This window comes from Aegilops tauschii, chromosome 4, assembly GCF_002575655.3.
Source record: "Aegilops tauschii subsp. strangulata cultivar AL8/78 chromosome 4, Aet v6.0, whole genome shotgun sequence".
Taxonomy (NCBI): Eukaryota; Viridiplantae; Streptophyta; class Magnoliopsida; order Poales; family Poaceae; genus Aegilops; species Aegilops tauschii.
The window spans coordinates 451,236,034-451,263,479 of record NC_053038.3 but is presented as its reverse complement, the minus strand read 5'-3'; the positions used below and the strand labels follow the sequence as shown (position 1 = coordinate 451,263,479).

Sequence of the window (27,446 nt, the reverse complement as noted above, 5' to 3'; positions counted from 1 at the left end):
ACAACATTTCTGATAAGTATATGTGAATGACATATTGTTGATCTGAAATGATGTAAAAAATTTCTGGAAAGCATAAAGGGTTGTCCGAAAGGAGTTTTTCAAAGGAAGACCTGGATAAAGCTGCTGACATATTGGGCATCAAGATCCATAGAGATAGATCAGGACGCCCGATGATACTTTCAAAGAACGCACACCTTGACATGATTTTGAAAGAGTTCAAAATAGATCAGCAAAGAAGGAGTTCTTGGCTGTGTTACAAGGTGTGAGTATTGAGTAAGACTCATGACCTGACCACAGCAGAAGAAAGAAAGGACGAAGGTCGTCCCCTATGCTTTAGACGTAGGCTCTATAGTATGCTATGCTGTGTACCGCACATGAAGTGTGCCTTGCCATGAGTTGGTCAAGGGGTACAATAGTGATCCGGGAATGGATCACATGACAGCGGTCGAACTTATCCTTAGTATCTAGTAGACTAAGGAATTTTCTCGATTATGGAGGTGAAAAGGAGTTCGTCGTAAAGGGTTACGTCGATGCGAACTTTGACACTAATCCGGATAACTCTGAGTAGTAAACCGGATTCGTATAGTAGAGCAGTTATTTGAAATGGCTCCAAGTAGCGCGTGGTAGCATCCACAAGATGACATAGATATTCGTAAAGCACACACGGATCTGAAAGGTTCAGACCCGTTGACTAAATAACCTCTCTCACAAGCATAACATGATCAAACCAGAACTCATTGAGTGTTAATCACATAGAAATGTGAATTAGATTGTTGACTCTAGTAAACTCTTTGGATGTTGGTCACATGGTGATGTGACCTGTGAGTGTTAATCACATGGTGATGTGGACTAGATTATTGACTCTAGTGCAAGTGGGAGACTCTTGGAAATATGCCCTAGAGGCAATAATAAATTGGTTATTATTATATTTCCTTGTTCACGATAATCGTTTATTATCCATGCTAGAATTGTATTGATAGGAAACTCAGATACATGTGTGGATACATAGACAACACCATGTCCCTAGTAAGCCTCTAGGAGACTAGCTCGTTGATCAATAGATGGTTACGGTTTCTTGACCATGGACATTGGATGTCGTTGATAACGGGATCACATCATTAGGAGAATGATGTGATGGACAAGACCCAATCCTAAGCCTAGCACAAGATCGTGTAGTTCGTTTGCTCAGAGCTTTTCTAATGTCAAGTATCAGTTCCTTAGACCATGAGATTGTGCAACTCCCGGATACCGTAGGAATGCTTTGGGTGTACCAAACGTCACAACGTAACTGGGTGGCTATAAAGGTGCACTACAGGTATCTCCGAAAGTGTCTGTTGGGTTGGCACGAATCGAGACTGGGATTTGTCACTCCGCGTAAACGGAGAGGTATCTCTGGGCCCACTCGGTAGGACATCATCATAATGTGCACAGTGTGACCAAGGAGTTGATCACGGGATGATGTGAGTTACGGAACGAGTAAAGAGACTTGCCGGTAACGAGATTGAACAAGGTATCGGGATACCGACGATCGAATCTCGGGCAAGTAACATATCGATAGACAAAGGGAATTGCATACGGGATTGATTGAATCCCCGACATCGTGGTTCATCTGATGAGATCATCGTGGAACATGTGGGAGCCAACATGGGTATCCAGATCCCGCTGTTGGTTATTGACCGGAGAACGTCTCGGTCATGTCTGCATGGTTCCCGAACTCGTAGGGTCTACACACTTAAGGTTCGGTGACGCTAGGGTTATAGAGATATTAGTATGCGGTAACCCGAAAGTTGTTCGGAGTCCCGGATGAGATCCCGGATGTCACGAGGAGTTCCGGAATGGTCCGGAGGTAAAGATTTATATATGGGAAGTCTTATTTTGGTCGCCGGAAAAGTTTCGCACTTTATCGGTATTGTACCGGGAGTGCCGAAAGGGGTCGGGGGTCCACCAGCCCCGGGGGGCCACATGGGCTGTAGGGGGTGCGCCTTGGCCTATATGGGCAAAGGGCACCAGCCCCAAGAGGCCCATGCGCCAAGAGATAAGGAAAAGGGAGAGTCCTAAAGGGGGAAAGCACCTCCGAGGTGCCTTGGGGGGGAAGGACTCCTCCCTGGCCGCACCCTTCCTTGGAGGAAGGGCCAAGGCTGCGCCCCCCCTCTCCCTTGGCCCTATATATAGTGGGGGGAAGGGAGGGCAGCAATATCTAAGCCCTGGCGCCTCCCTCTCCCTCCCGTGACACACCTCCCTCCTCCCGCAGCGCTTGGCGAAGCCCTGTTGGAATCCCGCTACTTCCACCACCACGCCGTCGTGCTGCTGGATCTCCATCAACCTCTCCTCCCCCCTTGCTGGATCAAGAAGGAGGAGACGTCGCTGCTCCGTACCTGTGTTGAACGCGGAGGTGCCGTCCGTTCGGCGCTAGGATCATCGGTGATTTGGATCACGACGAGTACGACTCCATCAACCCCGTTCTCTTGAACGCTTCCGCTCGCGATCTACAAGGGTATGTAGATGCACTCCCCTTCCCCTCGTTGCTAGATTACTCCATAGATTGATCTTGGTGATGCGTAGAAAATTTTGAATTTCTGCTATGTTCCCCAACACACTCATCCACCTCCTCCGTCGCTGCACCCATGGCGCTTTCCGCCGGAGTGGACCTTTGGCATGCTCGTCTTGGTCATCCCAACACCGCCACCCTTTGTCATATTCTTCGGAGTTTTTCATTCACGTGTAATAAGATCGACGATCACACTTGTCATGCTTGTCGTCTCGGCAAACATGTTCGTCTTCCCTTTAGCACTTCCTCGCATGTTGCATCATACCCGTTTGAGTTAATTCATAGTGATGTTTGGACCTCTCCTGTTGCAAGTAACACGGGCTATCTTTATTATCTTGTTATACTTGATGATTTTTCGCACTATGTGTGGACCTTCCCGTTGCAGCGAAAGTCGGATTCTGTTGCCACTCTCACCGCATTCTACTCCTATGTCTCCACGCAGTTTGGTCGACCCATTCATGCGTTGCAAACAGACAACGGGAAGGAGTTCGATAATCTTGCGATCCGCAACCTTCTCGCCACACACGGCATGATTTTTTGTCTCACTTGCCCGTACACTTCGCAACAAAATGGCCGCGCTGAGCACGTGCTTCGCACTCTTAATGACTGCATCCGCACCCTCCTCTTTCACGCCAACGTGCCACCACGTTTTTGGCCCGACGCGCTTGCCACCGCATCACTACTCCTCAACATCCGTCCCTGTCGCACTCGCGGGAATTTTGCACCTCATCACCTTTTGTTCGGCACGCCACCTTCCTACGCCGAGCTCCGCATCTTCGGTTGCCTGTGCTACCCTAGCATCGCTTCCACTACTCCTCATAAGCTCGCACCACGGTCCGTGGCATGTATTTTTCTTGGCTATCCCCCCAACACCAAAGGCTACCGCTGCTATGATCCTATCTCACATCGGGTGATCACTTCCCAACACGTTCACCTTGATGAGATGGTTTTTCCGTTTCAGCAGGTACCTTCGGATGTTGCGGCTTTGCCCGCTCCCGGTGACGGCCGCTCGCGAGCTTCTCTTGGGCCGCCTCCCGGCTTTGAGGGTGCCCCATGCGCCACAGGTCGAGTTCCTCCCCGGCTGGTTGCCTTAGGGGCTGCACCCCTCCCGGTGCCCTCGACGCCCACTACGCCCTCGGCCTCCCCGACGGCCACACCGCCATCAGCCTCCCCGGCTGCCGCGCGGGCCTCCTCGGCGCCCCCCGCGCCCTCGTTTGCGGCCTCGTCCGAGGCGGCCTCGCCCGCGACCACACCCGCGGCGGCTTAGCCCGCGGCCTCGCTCACGGCATCGGAGGTGTCGGGCTCTTCTTCGTCTTCGCCCGTCGCCAACCCGGACTCGCTGCCCCGCCCGATGACTCGCTCTCGGGCTGGCACCTTCCGTCTGAGTACGCGGTACACCAGCGATGAGTATCTTCTCGCTGCTTCCGTCTCCGAGCCGTCCCCTCTCCCATCGTCAGCTCGAGCCGCCCTTTGGGATCCTCATTGGCTCGCTGCGATGCAGGAAGAGTTCGACGCGCTCCAACGGAACCGCACCTGGCAGCTTGTCCCTCGGCCGCCTCGTGCCAACATCATCACGGGCAAGTGGGTTTTTCGGCACAAGACTCATCCGGATGGCACTCTCGAGCGCTACAAAGCTCGCTGGGTGGTTCGAGGCTTTCGACAACGTGCGGGCATGGACTTCACCGACACTTTTGCCCCAGTTGTTAAACCGGGCACGATCCGCACCGTGCTTCAGCTAGCCGTCTCCCGAGCTTGGCCTGTGCATCAGTTGGATGTCTCCAACGCCTTCTTGCACGGCCACCTCGCTGAGCGGGTGTTCTGTGAGAAGCCTACCGACTTCGTCGACGCCACACATCCAGATCATGTGTGCTTGCTCTCCCGTCCCCTTTACGGGTTGAAGCAGGCACCTCGGGCCTGGTACCAGCGCATCGCTGCATTCCTGCAAACGCTTGGATTTACATCGACTCGCTACGATGCGTCCCTCTTCGTGTACCATCACGGGGTTGACACGGCCTACTTGTTGCTCTACGTCGACGACATCATCCTGACGGCATCCACTATCGCGCTCCTCCAGCGGCTCACTGCTCATCTTCGCGATGAGTTTGCCCTGAAGGACTTGGGGCCCCTCCACTACTTCCTTGGCATTGAGGTGGTCCGACGGCCAGATGGGTTTTTTCTGCACCAGCAGCATTACGCCCATGAGCTTCTCAATCGAGCCGGCATGCTTAAGTGCAAGCCCGCTCCCACGCTTGTCGACACCAAGGCCAAGGTTTCCGCTCTGGAGGGTTCTCCCGCATCCGACGCGGCCTTCTATCACTCCATTGTGGGTGCTTTGTAGTACCTCACTCTGACACGCCCCGACTTGCAGTATGCCGTTCAGCAGGTCTGCCTTCACATGCATGCTCCGCGTGACTCTCACTGGACCTTGGTGAAGCGCATCCTCCGTTACATACGCGGCACCCCGACCATGGGACTTACACTGACGGCCTCCGCCTCCACCGACCTCGTCGCCTACTCTGATGCGGACTGGGCTGGCTGCCCGGACACACGGCGCTCCACTTCGGGGTACTGTGTCTACCTTGGGCCGTCTCTGATCTCTTGGTCCTCCAAGCGACAGCCCACCGTCTCCCGCTCGAGTGCCGAGGCAGAGTATCGGGCAGTGGCTAACGCCGTTGCCGAATGCTCTTGGCTTCGTCAGCTGCTCCAGGAGTTGCTTTCTGATGTTCACAAGGCCACGCTCATCTACTGCGACAACGTCTCCGCCGTGTACCTCTCCGCCAACCCGATCCACCATCGACGGACGAAGCATATTGAGCTCGACATACACTTTGTTCGTGAGCAGGTGGCCCTTGGGCGCATCCGGGTCCTCCACGTCCCGACGGCGCAACATTTTGCCGATGTCATGACAAAAGGACTGCCTACTTCTGTTTTCGAGGAGTTCAGGTCCAGTCTTTGCGTCTCCGGCGACGCTTCGACTGCGAGGGGGTGTTGAATATATGGTTTGTGCATGTATATTGTATAGCCCGGCCCACCTCCTAGTCATTGTATAGTTGAGGTTGTGGCCCACCTTGTACTCCATATATACGTGCGCTATGCACCTATCAATACATTGTGAAGCATTGCCAAAACATTCGTTTCCAACAATTTACGACCACGGTCTGATGACACAGGGATGTTGTTTACAAAGAGTACATGTGTAGTTTTACCTCTAACTTGCATCACATTCGCGAACCAACCTGTGGTTAGATGGTTAGAGAGACTATGTTATCTCTAGCCCACCAGGGTTCAAATCCTGGTGCTCGCATTTATTCCTGAATTTATTTTAGTATTTCCGGCGATGCGCATTCAGTGGGAGGAGACGTTCCCGTCGACGACGAGGTGCCAACGGTGACTTCGTAAATTTCAAAATGATATGCCGGCTCGCTCTTTCGGAGGTGTTCATGGGGGTAGGGTGTGCGTGTGTGCGTTCATAGGGGTAAGTGTATGCGCGTGTATATGAGCGGCTTGCGTCTGTACTGTGTTCAAAAATTCCCCGCATCACATTCATGCATTTACTGTGAGTTCTTTGTTTCCAGACAAATATGTAGTACTTCTGCTGATGTTTTCACTCTAGATACATGTCCTCTCTGCAGTACAGGATGAATTGCAATGATGAAATGCGGAATTGTACCATAATGCTTATCTAGAGGATTTGGACGTTACGGTCGGAGATGGCACATGGTAAAGATGTTACAAATCGGGCGCTGACGGACGACTACCTCCAAAGCTATATGCGATCATTACACTTGGCTAGAAGATACTCTACAAAAATCATAAAGGGGAAGATGCCAGTACAGCGTGACGAACCGATTAGGCAGCGCGATGCGGCGGTGCTGTTGCCGTGGCCGCGACCGCCCGCTGGTCAAGCCGCGTTATCGATTGACGGGGCGTTCTTTTATGCGGATGGATCAGCGGCTGCAGGTATGGCACCGAGAAGACATGATGGTAGTGTCATCTTTGCGGTCTACAAGTGCATCTTCAACTATAATGATGCGTTGGAGGCGGAACTACATGCAATATTGCAAGGAATGGCATTAGCAATTCAACATTGTAGCCTTCATATCATCGTTCAGTCCGACTCTTTGGAGGCATTGTCGCCTTTGATGGGAGAAAGTCTTACCGTTCGGCATATGGACATTTGGTTGCTGAAATTCGTCATCTTATGTGTGAAAGAGAGTTTATTCCTTCGAAAGTTAAGTAAGAGCAGAATAGGGTAGCAGATCGTCTGGCGGTATATAGTTATATAGAGAGTACTACTGATGTATGGCTAGCGAGGTCCTCCGTGTGTTGAGGAACTTTTACCACTCAATTGTAACACTATGAATATGGAATAGAACTCTTTTACCAGTGCAAAAAAAAAAACCTTGAGACTTCCGCAAATCTACGAACATCACTTTCTCTGCCTATTAGTTATTCAAATAACCGTTGAGATCCTTTCAACATTATTTTCATGTATCAGTTCCCTTGGCAAGTTGGTTTTCGTCAAGTTTTTTCTGGGCTTGCTGAGGATAGAAGCAGCACTCGGTTTCTAAATTAGAAGCACATATTTGCGCTTTTGTGAATGGAAAATGTTTGTTTTAAGCCGGCTGATCTCTCTTTCTCGAAAACCGTCTTCTGTGATTGACACGTGTTTTTTGTTGGACCCGCCCGCGACCCACCGCATCCACTCCCAGCTACCTTATCCTCTCATACCCCAACCGCTCGTCATCTCTTTTCTCTCGACCCAGCCACAGTGTCTTCTTCCTCTCGTCTCTTCCCCTCTCGCGCTCTCCTTTGACCCATCGCCTATTGAATCCCGTAGCAGCAGCTATTGTTGCTACAAACGAAGCACTCGATGCCAGCCATCCGCATCGCCGCGGGGCTGCGTGATGAAGTTCGTGTACGCGCACCGTCGCGGTGATGCACCCCGTGGATGCAGCACACCATTGTTACAAGTGCGACAGCGTATCCAGCTCGCCACCGGTGCTGGACAAATCGCTGCCAGCCGCAGCCGCCGTTGTAGGAACTTTGGCAGTGCTGCATGGCTGCAATGGCGCGCTCATCGGACACTCCCTACCGGCGCTGCAATGGAGCACTCATCGGCGCTCCCTACTAGCGCTGCAACGGAGCTCGTCGGAGCTGCAACGGAGTGCTCCCTACCGGCGCTGCAATGGTGCGCTTGCCGGCGCTCCCTCCCGGCGCTGCAACGGAGCTCGCCGGAGCTGCAATGGAGCGCTCGTCGGACGCTCCCTACCGGTGTTGCAATGGTGCGCTCGTCGCCGCTCCCTCCCGGCGTTGCAATGGAGCACTCGCCGGCGCTGCATTGGAGCTCTGTCCGGTGGTCTCGAAGCTGCGATGCACCTCTCGGCGCAGCAATGGAGCGCTCGCCGGTGTTGCTTTGCAGCATCCAGCGGAGGACGCGGTCTACTGCACCGGCAACCAATGGCACCAGCGCTACCGGCGATGCAATCAGGGCAAGCGGATGGCCGGCCGCTGATATAGAAGAGAGAGATGATGGGAGGGGGCGTGTGCTACGGGAGCGATGCATGATCCGTGAGAGGGCCAAGCGACGGTCGTGATGGTGCATATCTAACGGTTGTAGAGGCGGCTTATGTTCCCCTATAATCAATCGGATGATTTGTAGCAGCGCCTTTGTGAATTTATACAGGATTGTCCCATTTAATTTCCTTTGTAAAATATCCCGCAAAAAAAATTCCTTTATAAAATACTCCCTTTCTCAGCAGTGCTTATACTCTCGGAAAAAAATAAAATCAGCGCTGCTTTCCTCTCCCTTCTCGTAGCCGTTCTTTTCCTGTGCTCGCCGAGCGGCGGCGCACACCACCTGTTCGACAGAACGCCGCTCCAGAACGGGAAGCTTCGTCCATGGCGAGCGGGGTGGACCGCATCAGCGCCCTCCCGGAGGACGTCCTCCACAGCGTGCTCCGCTTCCTGCCGGCTCAAGAGGTGTTGCGGACGTGCGTACTCGCCCGGCGCTGGCGCGCCGTCTGGAGGTCCGTGCCCACCCTCCTCTTCACCGGCCCCGAGGGATGGGGCAGCGCCGAAAGGTTTGCCGAGTTCGTGGACAACCTGCTCCACCTCAGGTGTGGGGGCGATGGCGGCGCAGGCGCGCCTCTGGATTCCTGCGAATTCAACTTCGTTGACGACGATTTCATGCTATCGCCCGCGAACCAGCGGCGCGCCACTAATTGGATCTGGAAAGCGGTGCACCGTGTCAGGGTGCTCCGGCTTCATGTCGTCCATGAGCAGGAACCCTCGCCACTATCTGATCTGCATCTCGTTTCCCAGCACCTCACCAAGTTACATCTTGATGGTGTCTCTGTCAACGACAGCATTCTTGATTTTTCAGGCTGTCCGGCATTGGTCGAGCTGACTATGGAGTATTGCGATGTTTTTGTTAAACACCTGCTGTCTCCATCCTTGAAACGTCTGCGCTTTGCCAGCTGCGATAGTTCAGAGTATACTCGCATTCTTATTTCTCTACCAAGTCTCGTTTCACTCGAGTTGATTGAATGGCAACGAGGAAGGGCCCCATTGCTTGGAAGCTTGCCGTGGTTAGCAAGAGCCGTTGTTGAACTTGGTGATGATGCTGCTGATCGATGCTCTAAAGGTCGATTCGATGATTGTGGTGCTTATATCTGCCATGGTTGTCGTTATTATTATCATCATCATCATGGGGATCCTGAATATGGGCCTGGTTATGACCGCAACGACAGCATCTTTCTCAAAGGTTTGTCGGAAGCCACGGACTTGGAGTTGTCAGCTGAATCTGACGTGGTATGCTTGCAACTATTTCTCTCTCAATTCCTAATAATATACTGTTTTTGTTTCATTACTCTCGTGCAGCAACCACGTCAATGATTAGAAATCACAGTTACATTCCATATGACATACTGCACCCATCAACAGATTGCACTTTGTACTTGAAAGGTCAAAATAATCCTAATTTGATCCAGTTCTTTTGCACTTCCCCTAGATTGTTTTCAACAGGGATTTGAAGTGGTGCCCTACATTTACAAAGTTAAAGACTTTGTTACTCAATGACTGGTGTTTGGCTGCTGACCACAATGCACTGATTTATTTTCTCCAGCACTCACCAGTTTTGGAGAAGCTTACTTTTCAACTTTCTAAGGTATAGATTCTTGAGATGGGTAGCTGGGTGTTATTAAAGTGGCCATCTATGATTACCTGATTTGATCTTCTTCTTTTTTACATGCTAGGCACCTCCAAATGTGATGAAAACAGAAGGAATATACAAACCATTGGGACAGTCAGTTGCATCCAACTGTCTTAAACTTGTTGAAATCAGATGTGCAGAAATCGATAGCCGTGTTTACAAAATTTTGAAGACACTGACTACCTATGGAATAAGCCTTGAGAAAATTAATATCACTAGCAGAATTTCTAGATCTGGATGTGAGTTGGCACTCTTCATGCTACTATTTCTTCTATTTGTTGATATGTTTATGCATTATAAACGACAAGTAAAGAAAATCCCAAACTAAATGGAAGAATGTGATTGTTAAATAATTGCATGTTTCTGGATAAAGAATGTACTGCATGTTTCTAGCTGACTTTCATTATCCTATCAGTTTGGCTTTTGGATTGAACTACGTTGTATGCACAAACTACTCCCTCCGTCTCAAAATTCTTGTCTTAGTTTAGTCTAGATACGGATGTATCTAATATTAAAACATGACTTGATACATCCGTATTTAGACAAATTCAAGACAAGAATTTTGGGACGGAGGGAGTATTTAGTAACTGTTATGTCTCAAGTAGTACCAAGTTGACAATGTATCGGAATTATATAGCGGTCACAGTTTGTTACATACTGCAAATAAATGGTCCCCAATACTATTGGTAGATAGTAGCCATCTAGATCATGTACAAACTAGCATGTGACTATCTTGCTCTTGTTATAAGCTATTCCCCTTGTGGATGTTGCATATTCTTTTGTCCCTTCTTTTTAGCTGACATCTCATAACAAATAATATATCAAAGTTTTGTCAATTTTAAACTCCATAATGTTGCCCTCTGTAAATGTTTGTGGATCCTGTTATTTGCAATGTTATATGCCAGATAACCAGAAAAGAATCCAAAATATTTATCATCTTATTTTGGTAAATTTAGCCACACCTCACGATATTTGGATATAAGGAAGTGTGTTACAAGTGAGGCTCTCACTAAAATAAAATATACAGATTTCCATATAACTTACAAAGTGTTGAACCCATTTGACTATATTTCTGTATTGATTCTATGTTTCTCTTACCTTCGCAGGTTTCAGTTTTGTTTGCACCAGTTTGAAATTAGAGGTATGAAGATCTCAACTATTTTCAGATTTAGGTCTCTTTGTTTTTTCTTTCTTTCAGAAATGCATGACTGGGGCTGTAATTCACCTTGTGGTTATTCAACTTACCATACTATATTCCCCTGCAAAGAAGAAGAAGAAACTATCATATTATATTTTTTAACAAGTGATTCTTTGTCTGCGCTTGCACTTTTTAAATGTCTTGGTTAAGTTAGATTAACTATTACAATCTTCTACGACATCTTACAATCTCTGTTGTTGATGTTCACGCTTTCTGCTTCTTGCATTGACACAGTAAGTGCATATACGATTAAAGGAAAAGATAGAAAAATCTACATGTTGGTTGACTTTTAGATTTATAGCAGTTGAAAATTAATATGTCGTTATTCCTAGATCCAACGATGAAAAGAGGGGGGAAATTGAAATACGCCAGTACAAGACTCTCCCTCAACCGCAAACCTAATTGCCCTCTTTTTTGCAATTATGCTACAATGTGGCAGCATAAATTTTCATTCTGTCGATCTAGTTACACAATGCGAATAATACAATGGAAGGGTCAGGTCGCCTGATGCGCTGAAAATAAGCAGCATTGCCCACCATGTTCTTATGGTTTTCTTGGAATTAACTCAACAAGCTACCAAACAGCTGTTGGATATCACGGTACGATTCCCATTCCAAAAGCACAACCACAAACTGACCAAACGCATGTAGCAACCAGCGAGTCGACAAATCATGCACAGGTGATTGTCGGATTCAGCAGCACTACAAACAGGTGATTGCTACCTTTCTGTCCATTTTAAGCTTATTATCCAACTCACTATTCCCCAAAACAGGCCAAGGAACACGTTACCAGCAGTCAAAATGTGTACATGGTTGCAAATTTAAGTTTCTAGAGCTAGATAAGAGGGATGTACTGGAAGCACACACTTTAGATCCTAACGCTAACTTAGCACATCCTTTTATCACTGTTCTGCCGTTCATTAGAGCTATTTGTCTTCTGATGGATCTCTCGCATGACTTCTATATATGTTTGTCTAGGTATGACATCGTGCTGGGGCCCTACGAGAAGAGGTCAACCACGTTAAGGGGTACTGCAGGACTGCAGCTCATCATCGTTCCCAAGCCCTCGTCGTCACCGTGGCTGCTCGTTATCGTTCCAAAGCCCTATCCCACTGTGGTTATGTACTTCAGACAAGATCATTGTATACTGTATGTCTGCTAAACAATCTTGGTTTGTTTAAACTTTGCATTGAAAGAGTTGTTCTGAATTTCGAATCGATTGGTAAGATAATTATATTGTTCTCATGTGAAAGGATGCATCAGTCTCAACGAAGGTCCGGTGGCATCAGCTTTGTTGCTAAGAACCACATGGCTAAGGGCAACTCCGACGCGGATCACTAAATCACCCCTAAATGTCCGGATCGGACAGTTCGGTCGTTTTTGGCATCCAACGTCGGTCACCAAATTTATTCGGACTGGTCTGGATGTCCAAAATTCCACAAACCAGAACTAAACGTAGGGAAGGTTTGTGGGCGTCTGGACCTCCGCCACATATGCATCCGACAGCATGGGCCCATGTTGAAAACCGTCGTGTCGCTCCGTCTAGAACCCTCACTCCGCTCTTCGCGCCACATTCATGCCGGTCAAAGCAGACGATGGGATGTTATCCTATACACATTCATGCCCGCCGACCAGCCAATCGCCTGCCCAGTATTCGCACCGGTACACTGCCGCCTCTCCTCTCCCCAAATTTGCTCCAATGGGAAAGTCGAACGGCTTGAAGTGGTTCTCCGCGACCCCCACTGGCTCCGCGTTCTCCGGGCTTATCTGCATCGACCGCTCCCTCACACGTGAAGCCGAATTCTATCTCCTCGAATGACGAAGAGCAGCAGCAGTCGTCCCTCCTCGTCGAGGCCGTCGCAACGAACAAGGAGTTCGTGCGGCAAATGGAGTTGTTGTTGGAGCGGTCGTGCTACAATCATGATCCAGCGTCACTATCCCCGTCGCTTCCACGCAATAGCGGCGTACAAATAGGATACTGCGTGAAGGAGTCGTCGTCGTCCCTGGTGCGAAGCAGTCTCCACCGCGACAAGGAGGTGATGCCGATGTCCCTGCCCCATTGGCAGTCTGGGAACCAGTGACGCCCGACTGCCGTGAAGAAGGGTTCGTGGTCCTCACTCCATCCGCAGTCCGGGAGCCAGTGGGGCCCGACCGACATGCAGGAGTCGTCGCCCTCCCGGCGATCTCCAAGGCGCGCAGCCGCGTCACCTACTACCTCGGTGGTGATGGCGGCGGCTCCTCCACATTGAAGATGGCCACCCTAGCACCCTTAGAGGCGGAGCGCCTTGAGCGGCGCACTGCACAACGTCGGGCGTTGTTCAAGCGGTTGGACGTCGCACCATCCTGGATCCTGGAGGAACGCCCGCTCGTTGAGGCCTGGGCCATCAAACGGTCCAGGACCACCACGGAGACCTCCATGTGAAACTTTGTTAAGTTCCATCACCATCAGTACCACACATAATTTTTAGTTTTTAAAAGTTTTTTTAGGGGAAATTTTAGAGTTCTAGATTTCATTGTGAAATGAAACTTTGTTAAATTTTGTCCCTTTTGGTTGTAATATATCAAAGTTTAACAAATGTCATCCAGTCTAGCATGAATTTCATCCAATATTTTTTTTTGAAAAAATCCGTTAAAAATAGGTCGCCTGCCCTGATTGCTGTCCTCAGACATTTGGTGATGTCCACACACAATTGTTGTCCTCGGACATTTGGTTATGTCGAGACGTGTAAGAGAAGATTTGGTGATCAGCCTTTGAGTTGTCCTAAGTTGCTCCCAAACAAAGGTAGGCAAACAGTTGCATGCTGAAATAGGTGGCACGTTGGCTTTAGCAACATGCTGAGACAACTGTGGAGAATTGTCACCGAAACATAATATAATCAACCATCAAATCAGCATAAACACTACACAAGAGGAATAAATTTGCAGAACAAAACATAAAGCACTATTAGAAATGTCTTTTTTTATATATATAATTGTCTGGTCTCAACAGGCCTGAACGGTACCAGTCATGACGTCTGAGATAACAGAGTATACACAGAGAACAAACTGTCCATTAAAGCAGAAACCCGACATAATAACACACATATCCGAAAAAGCAAAAGCTCACCCATGAAATATTCATAAGTCACACATAGCACTAGCTATTCTTTTTTATATATAGTTTTCTGTTTTTTTGGTTTTTTTTGTGTATGTCCCATCTACATTTTTTATTTTTTTGGTGTTTTTATGCTCCCTTTTTCCGAACAAACTGGATCTTCATTCCTCATCCGAAATAGAAGAGTTGAGCATGCCGTAACCAGTGAAAACTCGGCATCTCTTTGTTGTGTATCAAAAGGTATCGCTTCTGAGCAAACTTCTCTCTGTCTGCTGCCCAAAAATGGGTCCACTGCCATTGCTGTGTAGTCCTCTGAAGGTAGGTGCTTGATAGCCTATACTAACTGAAGTTGCTGATCTAGTAAGGAGAGCTTCACGAGGATAGTATGTCCCCTCAAGTCCAACAGATTGATCAAACTGAGACGCCAATGAATCAATGTTGGATGTCACGGGGGCATCAGAATAATTTGGTCTGGGAAGCAACCAAATCTCCCATCTTGCACGCCTCCGTATTTTGTCACCCTAACAAAGCAGAAAAAAGTTAAGCCTTTCAATGGGAACTGTGGTGTGACTGGTAGTACGTCACCTAAGGAATATTTTGATAAAGAGTGGTCATATTCAGGGTTCTTTGTCACCAATGTTAAATACAGAGCAAAATGGAGCATGCGGCATTATACGTGTACGGCTAAGGAAAGCAGCGAGTGACCTAGAATGTGACTGGTTCAAGTGACCTTCATTGCAAGTTTACATAAGAACTGTAGCAATAAGCTGCCAATTGTAGTAGTGTTTAAAAATGCAATCTGACATGACAAATGGCGGCCTAGACTTGTAATTAACATAATTTTTTTGTTAATGAAAGGAACTTTGCAAGTGAAGATGTGGTGTTCTATTCATGTGTGGTGAAATATGAGATCGTGTACTTCCTCCGTTCCTAAATATAAGTCTTTTTAGAGATTCCACTATGGACTACATCCGGATGTTTTAGAGTGTAGATTCACTCATTTTACTCCGTATGTAGTCCGTAGAGGAATCTCTAAAAAGACATATATTTAGGAATGGAGGTAGTAGTAGAATCATAAAAATGCTCTAAGCAATCGCTTCTGACCATCAAGGATACTAATGGAACTCTTCAAATAAACAAGAAGGATAATCTGGACATAAACAGGGCATGCACTCTATAATATTCTTACCTAGTTGTCTGTAACCAGAGGTGGACATACAAGCTATGCCCCACTGGTATTGCATAAAGAGTGACATAGTAGGCCATAATTGAAGGAGGAGATACAAACTTTTTTAAATGGATCTAATACATGGTATCTATATTTGTGATTATAGACCAAACTTAGCATTGTTGAGTTCAGAAAGAGAAGCCATTTTCTTTGGAACACTCCTACAAACGCATACATCTTCAGCATGGCAAGATATGTTAGAATATCATGTTCAACCCTTCTAAAGTTGTGCTTCGGTTGTTTATAAGTTATTTATAGCATCAACCAATTAAGTTTAATTTTAGATTAAGTCAAATAATGGCAAATGACGTCAGAAAATTGATTACCTGTACTTCCACCACAGTAGACTGCCTGACTGTATCCAAGATAAACTGCAAACTATTAGTCAAGTTTTTGACTTGTCCAATACGATATAGGAGCCTTTGGACCTGTGCAAAATAATTTAGTTGAGCAATCTGTCCTTTTTTTGTAAAAGAGAAAGCAAAATATATTTTTTGAATATTCCGGATAGAGTTGTCTCATCTCATTATGCTCAGAAAAGGACACCGCATTTACTAGGCAATGACCCTTTGATATAGCAACAGATGTAGCTTTCGAAAAAAAAGGGTATAGCAACTGATGCACAAGCACAATTTTTCACAGCTATAAATGCTCAATGAAGTATAGTGTAGAGTAAGAGCAAACCGCCGTCCGCACAATACACCTGGCAGCTACAAAACAAAATAGAGTAGCAGAAAAGAGAAATGGCTCCCTTTCGAACTAGAAATCTCCAAAACTTTTAACGAACCCTTTGTTAGCTCTAAAATGAACATTTGTGCAAGCCACTTTCAGAGTAGTTTGTGTATGGTAAGTGCCACATGCTAGGGCTGATAAGGATCTCAGGACCAAGGAGTGTAGCAATGAGGGTATGGCTTCAAGGAGTGAGGCTAGAGCCATGGCTCCGTGGATGAGAGGGAGGAAAGGTTGGGGACAGGGATTATAACTTTAATAGTAGTTGATAATTCTCATTGATTGCATAATACTCCCTCCGTCCCGAATTACTTGTCGCAGAAATGGATGTATCTAGAACTAAAAAATGTCTAGATACATCCATTTCTACGACAAGTAATTCCGAACGGAGGGAGTACACATGGATAGAAAAGTCTGACTTGGTGCTGGAAAAGAGGATCTCTAGTTTCCTAACAAATCGTATTTGTACATTCCTAACTAGATCGATCTCCTGCCTTGCAAAACAATAACAAGTGAAAAGAAAAACAAGAGCATTCACTTGGCAATCTTATGGGCCATACCACTGTCTTGTTTACCTCAACTATTAAAAATAATGCACATCCAGGACAGAATGACGCAAAAATCCACAACACTTAAACAAGCAAATGACTAATCCAGAAGACAAGCATAACAAACAATCAAAAGTTTTCAGGTCAACATGACAAGAAGATGGAGTCATGGAGATGGTATTCTGGATACACAAGAGGAAAAGGCAATCATTCTCAACCTTGGGAATAAAACTGGGAATCTACACAGACAAAAATCTACTGATGTCTGCACCAGTTTTTGCCAGCATCATGCGACCTTAAGTTTGTTGATTACAATATGAGAAAGCTTAATCACATCAAATAATCATGCTGACAAGAGAAAATAAAAGAATAATACTCCCTCCGATACCCTAATAATCTTCATGTTAGGTCTCTATGTTGACAACTAATCTCCCATGTACTTTATTTAGATAACACACAAAGTTATATATCATGGAAGTACTTTTTGGGACAAATGTACACATAATTTTCAAGTATCCAATCTAAATATATTCAAAAATTACTAGTCAAAGTTTTGAGGTTTGACATTGCTAATGTCCAAAACGGCAGCTTTTAGGGATCGCAAAATTCTAGCAAATATATGAGCAAGACGAAAACTGTTGAAGACAAGAAAAAATGGAAAAAAAAATGTTCTAAAATATAACTTGCTTTTCTAAGTCAACGCTTTAAAGTTTACAAGTGAGTTAAACTAATTATAGGTTCTTTTAAAGTGACGACCATTGACTATATATATAGCAGCGACATTCTTCCAAACCTTGCATAAATACGAGTGACAGTCTTCAACTATTTCCATCCAGAAAAAAACCTTTTAACCGCAGACAGTTCATGACAGAGTGGGCAGGAATTGCCCAAAACAGAACTTGATTGCAGGTGCTACCAATAAAGAGTTGATACATATGCACTCTACAATAAACAATAATATAAAGATATATTGAAAAACAATGGATGGCTTGTGGAGTGGTGGGCCAGCATAGATGTTACAGATGGAGCTACAAGGAACACAAACCGTCAGTCATGCAATTTCATATAAATCTGTGGTAGCAGAAGCTAAGGTGAATTCAAGTGCAACATTACCAGATCATACATATTCATAGCAGACCCCAGGAATTTAGATATTATTTTCCAACTAAAAGTAAGGAATTTAGATATTATTTCATGGAGAAGGGTATTTCCTATATTCATGTTATCGCAATGGTGGCGCACGCGACCACGAGCAGTAGTCCTTGAGAGACGGTGAATTTTAACATGTTCCACCCAAAAACATGACCACCAGTCTGTAAATAGTATGTAAATAGTATGTAAATACTATATTCCTTTCTTAATGAGAAGGCAGCGCTCCTCTATTCATAGCAGACCCCAGGAATTTAGATACTCCCTCCGTCCCGAATTATAAGATGTTCCAACTTCTTTTTATGTGTATAGACATGTTTTTTCACTCATTTCAGTCCGTATGTAGTCCATATTGAGATATCCAAAACATCATATATTTCGGAACAGAGGGAGTATTATTTTCCAACTCAAAAAAAGGAATTTATATATTATTTCAGAGACACTGTACTTCCTATATTCATGTAACCAGATCATAGATATTCATAGCAGACCCCAGGAATTTAGATATTATTTTCCAACTAAAAAAAAAAGAATTCAGATCTTATTTCAGGGACTGTGTACTTCCTAAATTCATGTTATCGCACCAGTGGTAGTCCTTAGTGCGAAGGCAGCGCTCCTGCTGGTTGCTCGAAAAAAATGCAAGTTAGACATTTTTGTTTCGCTATATTGTCATGTTAGTAACATTACAACGCCAATTGTTTTTTATAAGATGTTGCTATCGATGTCCAGAGAGTCATGTCCAAGTCCGTCCAATACAAACCACTACGTACAACTTCAATTTTCCATTTCCTCTATACTGATCATTCATCCAAACATTGCTACTACAGAACAACTATGGGCTATCAAGTACAGAAGCATGTGATAAATTTCTTTATTTTGAAGGAACAAGTGTCAATTCATGTTCAAGTTGCATCCAAACCGGAATTTAAATTATCTTGGTGTAAACTTCCATGTTCTGATTTCATTTGCAAGCAATGAATGCACACATCCTAAGACGACCTATATTTTTGAATGCAGGGAGCTCAGATAACAGAACACAAGTGCCAATGTTAGGAAGTGATTTGCCAAAAGCAGAAGAAAGAATCACAAGGTTCAGTGTTTGCATTTGGACAGAAGAACTAGGACTTATAGAGCACCATAAACGTCAATGCTACTATTTGTGTATGGCCAATGCAACCATGAACATCAAAGTTACACAGAATATAAGTTCACAGGATATAAGTTCTCAGCTTTCATTTTATTGAAATCCACAACAAACGGCTACATTTAAAGAGTATTTGAGTATGTCTCTTCTTGTAACCCAAGAACTTACACCGATCAGGTAACAGGGGAAGAAATAATCATAACAAATTAACTTGGAACAGATTTATCTAATTTAAGATGTGCAGGATCCAAATTCCGATGCAACTGTAGCTTCATGTGGCAGTGTCTAAATTTTCTAGGCATGATGTAAAGCTCTTTACCCAAGTTATATCAACCACACCATAACTATACATCCAATGTCCAACTGATAACAAATCAACCACACCATTACTAAACATCCAATGTTAACTGATACCAAAATAGCAAACCTGCAAACTCGGTTTGAATGGATAAAAAATGCTTAATGCCAACTCTCCATCTCCCACTCAATCAGCAAGTACACAACTATAGAAGGTGACCAGAACATTACTAGACTATTGATGAGTTTCCGAATAGACTGCTGGATTATAGTAGCAAAGCAAGAAAGAACTGGGGATTTTTCTAAACTAAAACCACCATGTAAAACCAGCAAACTAACCTGGTTAAAGCCAGCAATCAAGGATAATGGCACCCAACCATGGTCATCCATATGTCTCCTCAAGAATATGTCCTTGCACAAATTTTCATCACTGCAAAAAATGAGCAAGCGGCTCAATAAAGTGAGCTCAGTGGTGGCAAAGTGTTTTCTATAAATATAGACGGAGAAGTACCTAAAGTAGTAGTCTATCTGCACCAGTAGGTCCCTTTGAAGTTGTTCCAGTGGAGAAATTAGCATGGCTGGAGGGGTTGGTGGAGGAGGCGCAAAAGGAAGGGCTTGAAGACCATCCGAAGGGGGCACGGCAAAATAGTAAACGTGAGGTGCCATCTCTGCTGTTTAAAATAAAGCAAATTAAGGTGACATAACAATTGCACAAAGTCATGTTCTCACAAAGAGCATGAATAACATACCAGGGAATCCCATAGGCGCCCCATAAGGTGGTGTCTGTGGAGCAGCAGTTCCATAAGGTGGTGTCTGTGGAGTAGCAGGGCCAGCAAATTGTGGCGCGGGAGGTCCCGCCGCTAAAACAGCCAGAGGAGGAGGAGCCCTAATGTACGGTGGCTGGTGAACACGATGCTGGTGCCCTGGCCCATGTCCATCTCTACGGCCACCACCACGCCGTTGCCCATCAAACCCACCATGGTGCTCATGACCATGGCGACTACCACCTCCACCATTACCCCTTCTCCCCCCACCGTAACTGCCACCTCGGCCATGAGGGTGGGAACCAAAACGGCCATTCTGATGATGAACGCCGGTACCATTGCTCCGGGCATTAGGAGAGTATCCTAGAGATGGCTCTGGAATAAGAGCATGCATCTCTGGCCCGTCATCCCCTGCAGGCATCATCAACACACGCCGGACCGGTGGACTACTGGTCCCAGCGTCCTTAACAGTGGTAGCATCCGGAGCGCCAGAGATGTCCAAAGACACCGGTAAAATCACTGTCTCCTGAGACCATTCCCACAAGCAAGCAAAACACAATCTGGTCAGACCATACAAAATATAACTCCAACAATCCTAAATAGATCAAACACTGAGACGGGATCCAACTCCTATAATACTAAGTAAAACGAACACTGAAATAAACTAACAGCTCACAGTGGAAGGGGGAAGAACGTACCAGTGCGTCCTGATCAGGGGTAGCATCCGGAGCGTCGGAGATGTCCAAGGACACGGGCAAGATAGCTGCCACCTGAGACCATTCCAACAATAGCAAAAGCAATATCATCAGACGGTACGAAATCTAACCGCAATAAATCGTAAATGAATCAAGCACTGATACGAAATCCAACTCCGACAGTAAGTAAATCAGAAACTGAGATGAACTGACAACTCACAGTGGAAGGGGGAGGAGCGGCCTTAGGCGACGCCTTGGGCGGTGTGGGCGGCTGGGGAGAGGCCAGCCCAGGAAGCGCCGGCCAGGAGTCGGCGTCCATGATGGGGCTCCCGGGCGCCACCAGCACCGGCCCGTTCTCCGGGCGCTTCCACGCGGTGGCGGCCGCCCTCTTCCCCGCGACGGGGCTACCGTGGGGCGGCGTCCCCGCGCCAGCGAGGGCAGCGTGCGGGTCGGCGGCAACGGAAGCCATCCTCCACACCTCCTCTTTCCGATCGGGCGGTGCTGGTTCCACGGGGCGATGAATCAAACGCGGAGGCGGTCGGCGGGGATGACGATGGCGGATGGCGGCGGGATCGGTTCTCAGTGGTACGGCATGGGTCGATCGGCGCCGAGGGTTCCAAATATTGCCGCGCCGGCGGCGATCGGATCGGGGAGGGGGAGCAGCGGGAGGACGAGGAGGAGGCGGTGGTGCGGCGCGGCGGCTCGCTGCTCTTCCCTACCCTTCCCTTCCCACGGGCGGAATGGACGCGGAGGGGATCGCCCCCTTGCCGGTGGGGCACAAAAGGGTAGCCACACGCAGCCAGCCAGGTCCATTCACACCGTCCCGGGCCGTCCGATCCGGATCGATCGACGGCCGTGGTGCCTCGTGGGCCCCGGCGCCGCTCTAAAGTTGCTCGCGCTGGCGTCTGCTTGGCTGACGAGCGCGCTGGCGCCGCACCACCTGGCCCACCTGGCTGCGGCGCTGGTGGTTGCTGTGGGTGTGACACCTCGGGGGAGTGGGACGGCCGTCCGATGGCACATCGACGCCTGCGAGGTTGCGGAGGATCCACGTCCGGGCAAAGCGTCGTCCGGATTCGCAAATCCACCGGCTGCGGACCGCACACGCCGCCCCCGCTGCGGCTGTCGCTGGATTTCAATAAGTGCGCGTCTCTTCGTTAAACAGACGGAATTAGCGGACGAGAAATGTTACTCTGGTTGCGTATATCTTCGATTCAGATTCGCTGACTTGCAGTGGCAAAGTTAGCGAAGCTACAGTACCGCTACCTTTGCCTGGTCTCGTCCGTTGGATTAAAAAGCGGCGGTTTAGATCGGATGCTACAGTGTGGTCAACATTGATGTGCTTAACAGTGATTCCTATGAACAGTGTTTGGGAAATCTCAGACTATGATTCTTTTTTCGAGGGTACGCAAATTGCGTACCTTAGCTTTATAGAAGGAGAGAAATAAGACATACAACAACGTCTACCACTCGCTACGAACAATGAAGGCGATCAACTCCACACCCGGTTCGTACAAGGACAACCAAACACAACAACACAGCTACGACACAAAAAGCCTACCCAACACCGAGCCCCTCGCCGCGTCTCGGCCGACACTGAAGACCTCCGAATAACAGCAACTCCAGCTTCCTTGGATTAGCCAGCGACGACCGTACATGGAGCCGGAGGAGAAAGATCCGGGCAGCGGTGAACACCGGAGGAGCGCATCATGGAACCTCGAGTCTCCTAGCACAATGCTCCCAACAGAGTAACAACCTCAAAGACGTTGCCATCATGCCGATCCTACGAATCAAGGCTTTCGCCCCGGAGACAGCTGTCGATACGAGGTCGCGAGGAAGATGGCGTTGCACTCGACGAAGCCTCCAGGAAGGTGAATGACACCCGCAGGTGCCATCAACGCCGGTCCAGCCACAGCCGAACAGGATTTTCATCCGTAGCGCTGCACATCTCCACGTCTCCAAGATCCCGGCCAGTCTCGATCAGATGCCTCGTACCGCCGTCACCGCAACAACTTGCCATCGAAGCCCCCCTCACTGTCGAGGGAACATGCCTAAAGCCATCACCTTCAACATCGACTAGAGCCGCGGCAACCACCGAGCGGTGCAAAGCCAGTTCCGCCACGGCGGCCTTCACCCGCGCCAGGGGACTGCCACCAGAATGGATCCGACCCGCACCTCCGACCACACTCCGGCACCCACACCGCCGAGGCATTGCCGCACGCCTCACACGACAGCAACCGAACGCCCGTTGCCTGCCAAGACCCTTCCTGGCAAGGCCTCGCAGCGCCGCCGCCATGGCTGCGCTCGCCCGCGCCAGTGCCGGTGCACCACCTACACCCTCCATCCTGCTACGCTCCACGCAAGGATCCAGAGACAAACCACCGCACTCCCTGCCGTGAGCACCCCAAGGACGCTGGCCAGCGCCGAAGACACACCAGATCCGGACCGAGATCCCCGGATCCGTGCTCCGGGCGCCGCCAGCCAGCACCACCGACCCGCCGCTAGCCAACCACCGCCGGGAGCGAGTCGCAGCAGAGCCACGGGAACACCACGCCACGCCTAATAGAGGTCACAGCCCCGAACCCCGCCGCCCAGATCCAGCCAAGGTGGATCCCAGGTCCCGGGCTGCACCAGCCGTCGAGGCAGCACCACCGGCAGCAGGCGCCCCACCACCTCTGGCGCCGAGCAGGGACGCCACCGTGCCTCCGCCGCGCCACGTCGCCAAGGCACCAGCGGCCAGATCCGAGCCATCGTTGGGGAAGGGAGGGGAGCTGCGCCGGGGAGATGCCCCGTGTAAGTGCATCTAGTGCCACCCCTAGTTGGTTTTGGAGTATTGACGACAAACCTGGTTGAGGGACTAATGTGTTTGTGAGAATTGCAGAATAACACAGGTAGTAGTCCCTCATTGATTCGGTTTACCTACCGGTGATGACCCCTAAAAATGTATGAAGACATTAAAGACAATGGTGGTATGTGAAGATATTCACATTGAAGACTATGACTAGAGAAGACATCGCGTGAAGACTATGGAGCGCGGAGACTTAGTTGTTTCGTTGTTTCCTTTTCTTCTTTGTTGAGTCATAAGAACCACCGCACTATTAAGTGGGGTCTCAGTGAACAAAGTCAGAGTGACTGAAGTGATGCTCAACCAAATCCTATGTCTTCGAGCGAAGACAATGAGAGCGAATCTTATCCAGAGCTGGATGAGTCAGCTTTACTTGTAGCCCAAGTCAAGCTGACGCGTGTGTTTGAAATCTGACCATTGGAACACGTGTCAGTTCCTTAGTAACCCAGGGTCATTTTGGACAAATCAGGTCGGGTTGCCTAGTGGCTATAAATAGCCCACCCCCTACACCATAAATTGGTGGCTGCTCAGATTTAGTGCACGGCTTTTGTCGTTTGAGAGCAACCCACCTCCGGAGCCTTTGAGAGAGAGAAATCCTTGCGAGGACAAAGCCCAAACACCCAGAGCCAAAGAGTGTTAGGCATCACTAAAGTCTTTCTGTCCGCGTGACCTGAAGACTTGTTACACTTGAGGACTGTGAATCCTCCAGCCGGTTAGGCGTCGCGTTTAGAGCATCCAAGAGTCATTGTGGATAGCCGGTGAACGAAGTATGTGAAGGTTTGGAAGTCTACCTTGAAGACTTACCAGAGTGATTGGGCGAGGACTGGGTGTCCTTAGCTCAAGGGGAATAAAGTGAAGACACGGTCTTCTGAGTTGAATCTCAGCCTCCCTAACCAGACGTATAGTTGTCACAACAACTGGAACTGGTTCAACAAATCCTTGTCCTCACCAAGTGTCTAGTTCTATTCTCTCCCTCTCTTTACTTACAGTTTGTCTTCGTGAAGTCATTGCCTGTTTGCACTACCTGTTTGACTTCACTGTGTGACTACTATTGTTGTTTGGCTTCATACTATCTTCCATCCTGATCTTTACTACCTAGCTGCTATTAGTCTTCGTGCTTTCACTTCATTGAATACTTGACTATGGCTTGCTTAGTGTAGTCTACCTTCCGCTGCATATCAATAGGTTCATTTCTATTGTTTGTCTTTGAAACTCTCATGTTTTGAAGACTTTCATAAAAATCGCCTATTCACCCCCCTCTAGTCGATAACTAGCACTTTCAATTGGTATCAGAGCAAGGTACTCCCTTGTTCTGTGTGATTCGGTTTAACCACCTGGAGTTTTAGCTATGTCGACTGCAGGGATAATCAAAGTCTCCGTTGCGTGCCCCGTCTTCGATGGAACTGAATATCCCTACTGGAAGAATAAGATGTGCATGCATCTTGAAGCCATTGATGTCGACCTCTGGTATGTCGTCAAGAATGGTGTTCCCAAGACTGGTGAAGGTGCCACCCCTGCTGATGTCAAGAAGTTCATTCAACTGGATTCTACTGCCAAGAACATCATCTGTGGTCATCTGACCAAAGGGCAGTATGGCCGTGTGAGTGCTCTGGAAACGTCGAAGCTAGTCTGGGACTGGCTCTCCAAGGTCAACGAAGGCGTCTCAACCCAGAGAGATCAAAGGATCAGTGTTCTTCGCAACCGCTTCAAGAGAAACGACAATGAGAATGTCCAGCTCACGTTTGATCGCCTCACTGACATCACAAATGAGCTTCATGCTCTCGGCGACACTGAGATCACCAAGCATGAAATCGTCAAGACACTACTGAGATCACTTGATAGCTCGTTCGACACCCTTGCCCTGATGATACAAGAACGCCCTGACTTCAAGACACTCGATCCGTCTGACATACTTGAGAGGCTCAACACACATGAGTTTCAGCTATCTGAGAAAAGAGATATCTATGGTCCCAACTATGGCCGAACTCGCGCTTTGAAGGCAAAAGCTGTTTCCTCATCTGAAGAAGAATCTGACTGCAGTTCTGGTGATCCTGAAGACATTGGAAAGGAACTTGCTATGCTTGTGAAGAAGTTCCAGAAGTTCACTAAGAAGAAGGGCTTCAGAAAGTCTTCACGATCCAGCTCAAGAAATGATGAAGCTTCCACTCATGATTACAAGAGAACATGTCACAAGTGCAAGAAACCTGGACACTACATCTCTGAGTGTCCACAGTGGGACAATGAGAACAACAACAAGAAGAAGAGCAAGGAATATGATTCTGATGACAAGATGAAGAAGAAATCCTCAATGTCTTCTTCCAAGTCTTCGTCCAAGTCTTCATCACATAAGAAGAGCTCATCTGGCAAGGCTCGTGCTTTTGCTGGCAAGGAGATGGATTCAGAGGAGGAGTCTGCTTCTGAGGAGGGGGAGGTGGAGTCTGAGGAGGAGTCCGACCCTGGCGTTGCAAGTCTGGCTCTAGCTACAGCCTACGTTGCCAAGTCCATCTTCAACACTGAAGACAATGGCCCCGTCACCAACGCTGATGCTAATGACAAGGACAACTCTGCTCCCACCTACTGCTTCATGGAACATGGTGCCAAGGTAAAATCACGCGATGCTTACTTTCAAACATCAAGTGAAGATGACTCTGATTGTGAATCCAAACCCAGCTACAAAACACTTGCTAAAATTGCAACTGAACAACAGAAAGCTATGGAACATACTCAAAAACTGTTAGACAAAAGCGATGACCTGTTGGACGCGGAAATGACCCGTTCTCAGTCCTTAATTGAAGATATAAAAAATCTTCATGTTAAGTACCAGGAACTTGAAAGTCGTCATGAAACGCTCTCAACTACTCATGAAAAGCTTTCCTATGATTATCTTCAAAGGAATCAAGAGCTTGAGAAATTGAGAGCGGCTCATGAAGATCTTCAAAAAGAGAATGAGTCACTTCGCGCTCAACAGATCAGTCCCGCTCAGGAAGGATTTGAACCACCATGTCTAAAATGCCTTGAGCGTGATAACGCTACTTCTGTTGCTGAATGTTCTACTGCTGCTACTGTTGCAATATCCTCAACTGTTGATGTGGTAACTAACCCCTTTGCTGAGGATACCACTACCATTGCTGATGAAAATGCTAGGTTGAAGACATTGCTTGAAACAGGGATGTACAAAAGTCTCAAAGGGCATCAGACACTGTGCGATGTCCTCAAAAAGCAGATTCTGAACCGAAACCCTAGGAAAGAGGGTGTTGGGTTCGAGAGGAAAATGAATGTTGATGGCTCCTACTGGAAGCCTGAGCAGTACCCCAAAATCACATGGGTTGCTGCAAAGGGGCCTTCAGTGGATCCATCCACCTTATCTGGCTTCACTTGTGCTAACCCTATTATCATTGATGAATCCTTTGATGCAAACTATAAACTGTTTAAGAATCAGAATGGTGAAGTGTTTGCCAGGTATATTAGTACTAACTGCAGGAATGGACCACCTATGAAGAAGATCTGGGTTCCCAAAAGTTGTCTTGAGAATATTCCTGTGAATGTCATCATGACACCGCCTAGGAAGAAGACAAATCCCAGACCAAAGACTTCATATGACCCAAAGGCTTCATACAGACAGAGGACTCACCTGAGTCACCCTAACGCCAATGTTTTGCAGGGAAATCATACTCAGACTTATGAATATGAGCGTGTTTCTTCAAACCGCTATGTTCATAAAACTAAGAACTTTTCTACTTATTCATATGAGTACTATTCACCTCCTGCAAGGCTATTTGCTAGGGCTTCAAAGCCGAAGTTCTTAGATGCTGCACTTAAACTCATTGCTTCTAAGCCACCCCTGAAGATGTGGGTGGTTAAGAAGAATTAACTTTCTTTTGCAGGGAAAGGTCTCTAGCCGGAAATCAAAGGCGTCTGATGCTAATGCTGGGGACCTAAAACATCTTGTAGGGCGCAAGATCAAATGCCCAAATGGTCTCACTATGTATTTTGTTCCT

General features: G+C 47.6%; 2 protein-coding genes across 5 annotated transcripts; one reads left to right on the top strand and one right to left on the bottom strand.

Annotated features, from left to right (window-relative positions):
• Nucleotides 1-8,320: 8,320 nt before the first annotated feature.
• LOC109779087 (F-box/LRR-repeat protein At3g26922) lies at nt 8,321-12,210 on the top strand. 2 transcript variants are annotated; one of them, XM_020337690.2, is made up of 5 exons: nt 8,321-9,361; nt 9,675-9,716; nt 9,805-10,000; nt 10,868-10,902; nt 11,937-12,210. In XM_020337690.2, exons 1-5 carry the CDS (start codon nt 8,450-8,452, stop codon nt 11,940-11,942), a joined length of 1,191 nt encoding a protein of 396 aa, XP_020193279.1. In that variant the 5' UTR covers nt 8,321-8,449; the 3' UTR covers nt 11,943-12,210. The 2 variants fall into 2 exon arrangements, with proteins under 2 accessions (XP_020193279.1, XP_020193278.1); XM_020337689.2 differs by having other exon boundaries at nt 9,561-9,716.
• Nucleotides 12,211-13,900: 1,690 nt separating this feature from the next.
• Nucleotides 13,901-21,385, bottom strand: LOC109779088 (uncharacterized). 3 transcript variants are annotated; one of them, XM_020337692.3, is made up of 7 exons: nt 20,827-21,385; nt 20,610-20,681; nt 19,897-20,437; nt 19,659-19,815; nt 19,487-19,577; nt 15,607-15,708; nt 13,901-14,573 (listed from the first exon to the last, which is right to left on the bottom strand). In XM_020337692.3, exons 1-7 carry the CDS (start codon nt 21,073-21,075, stop codon nt 14,286-14,288), a joined length of 1,500 nt encoding a protein of 499 aa, XP_020193281.1. In that variant the 5' UTR covers nt 21,076-21,385; the 3' UTR covers nt 13,901-14,285. The 3 variants fall into 3 exon arrangements, with proteins under 3 accessions (XP_020193281.1, XP_020193280.1, XP_045083882.1); XM_020337691.3 differs by having other exon boundaries at nt 19,659-19,818; nt 20,827-21,370; XM_045227947.2 differs by having other exon boundaries at nt 19,659-19,761; nt 20,827-21,359.
• Nucleotides 21,386-27,446: the final 6,061 nt, after the last annotated feature.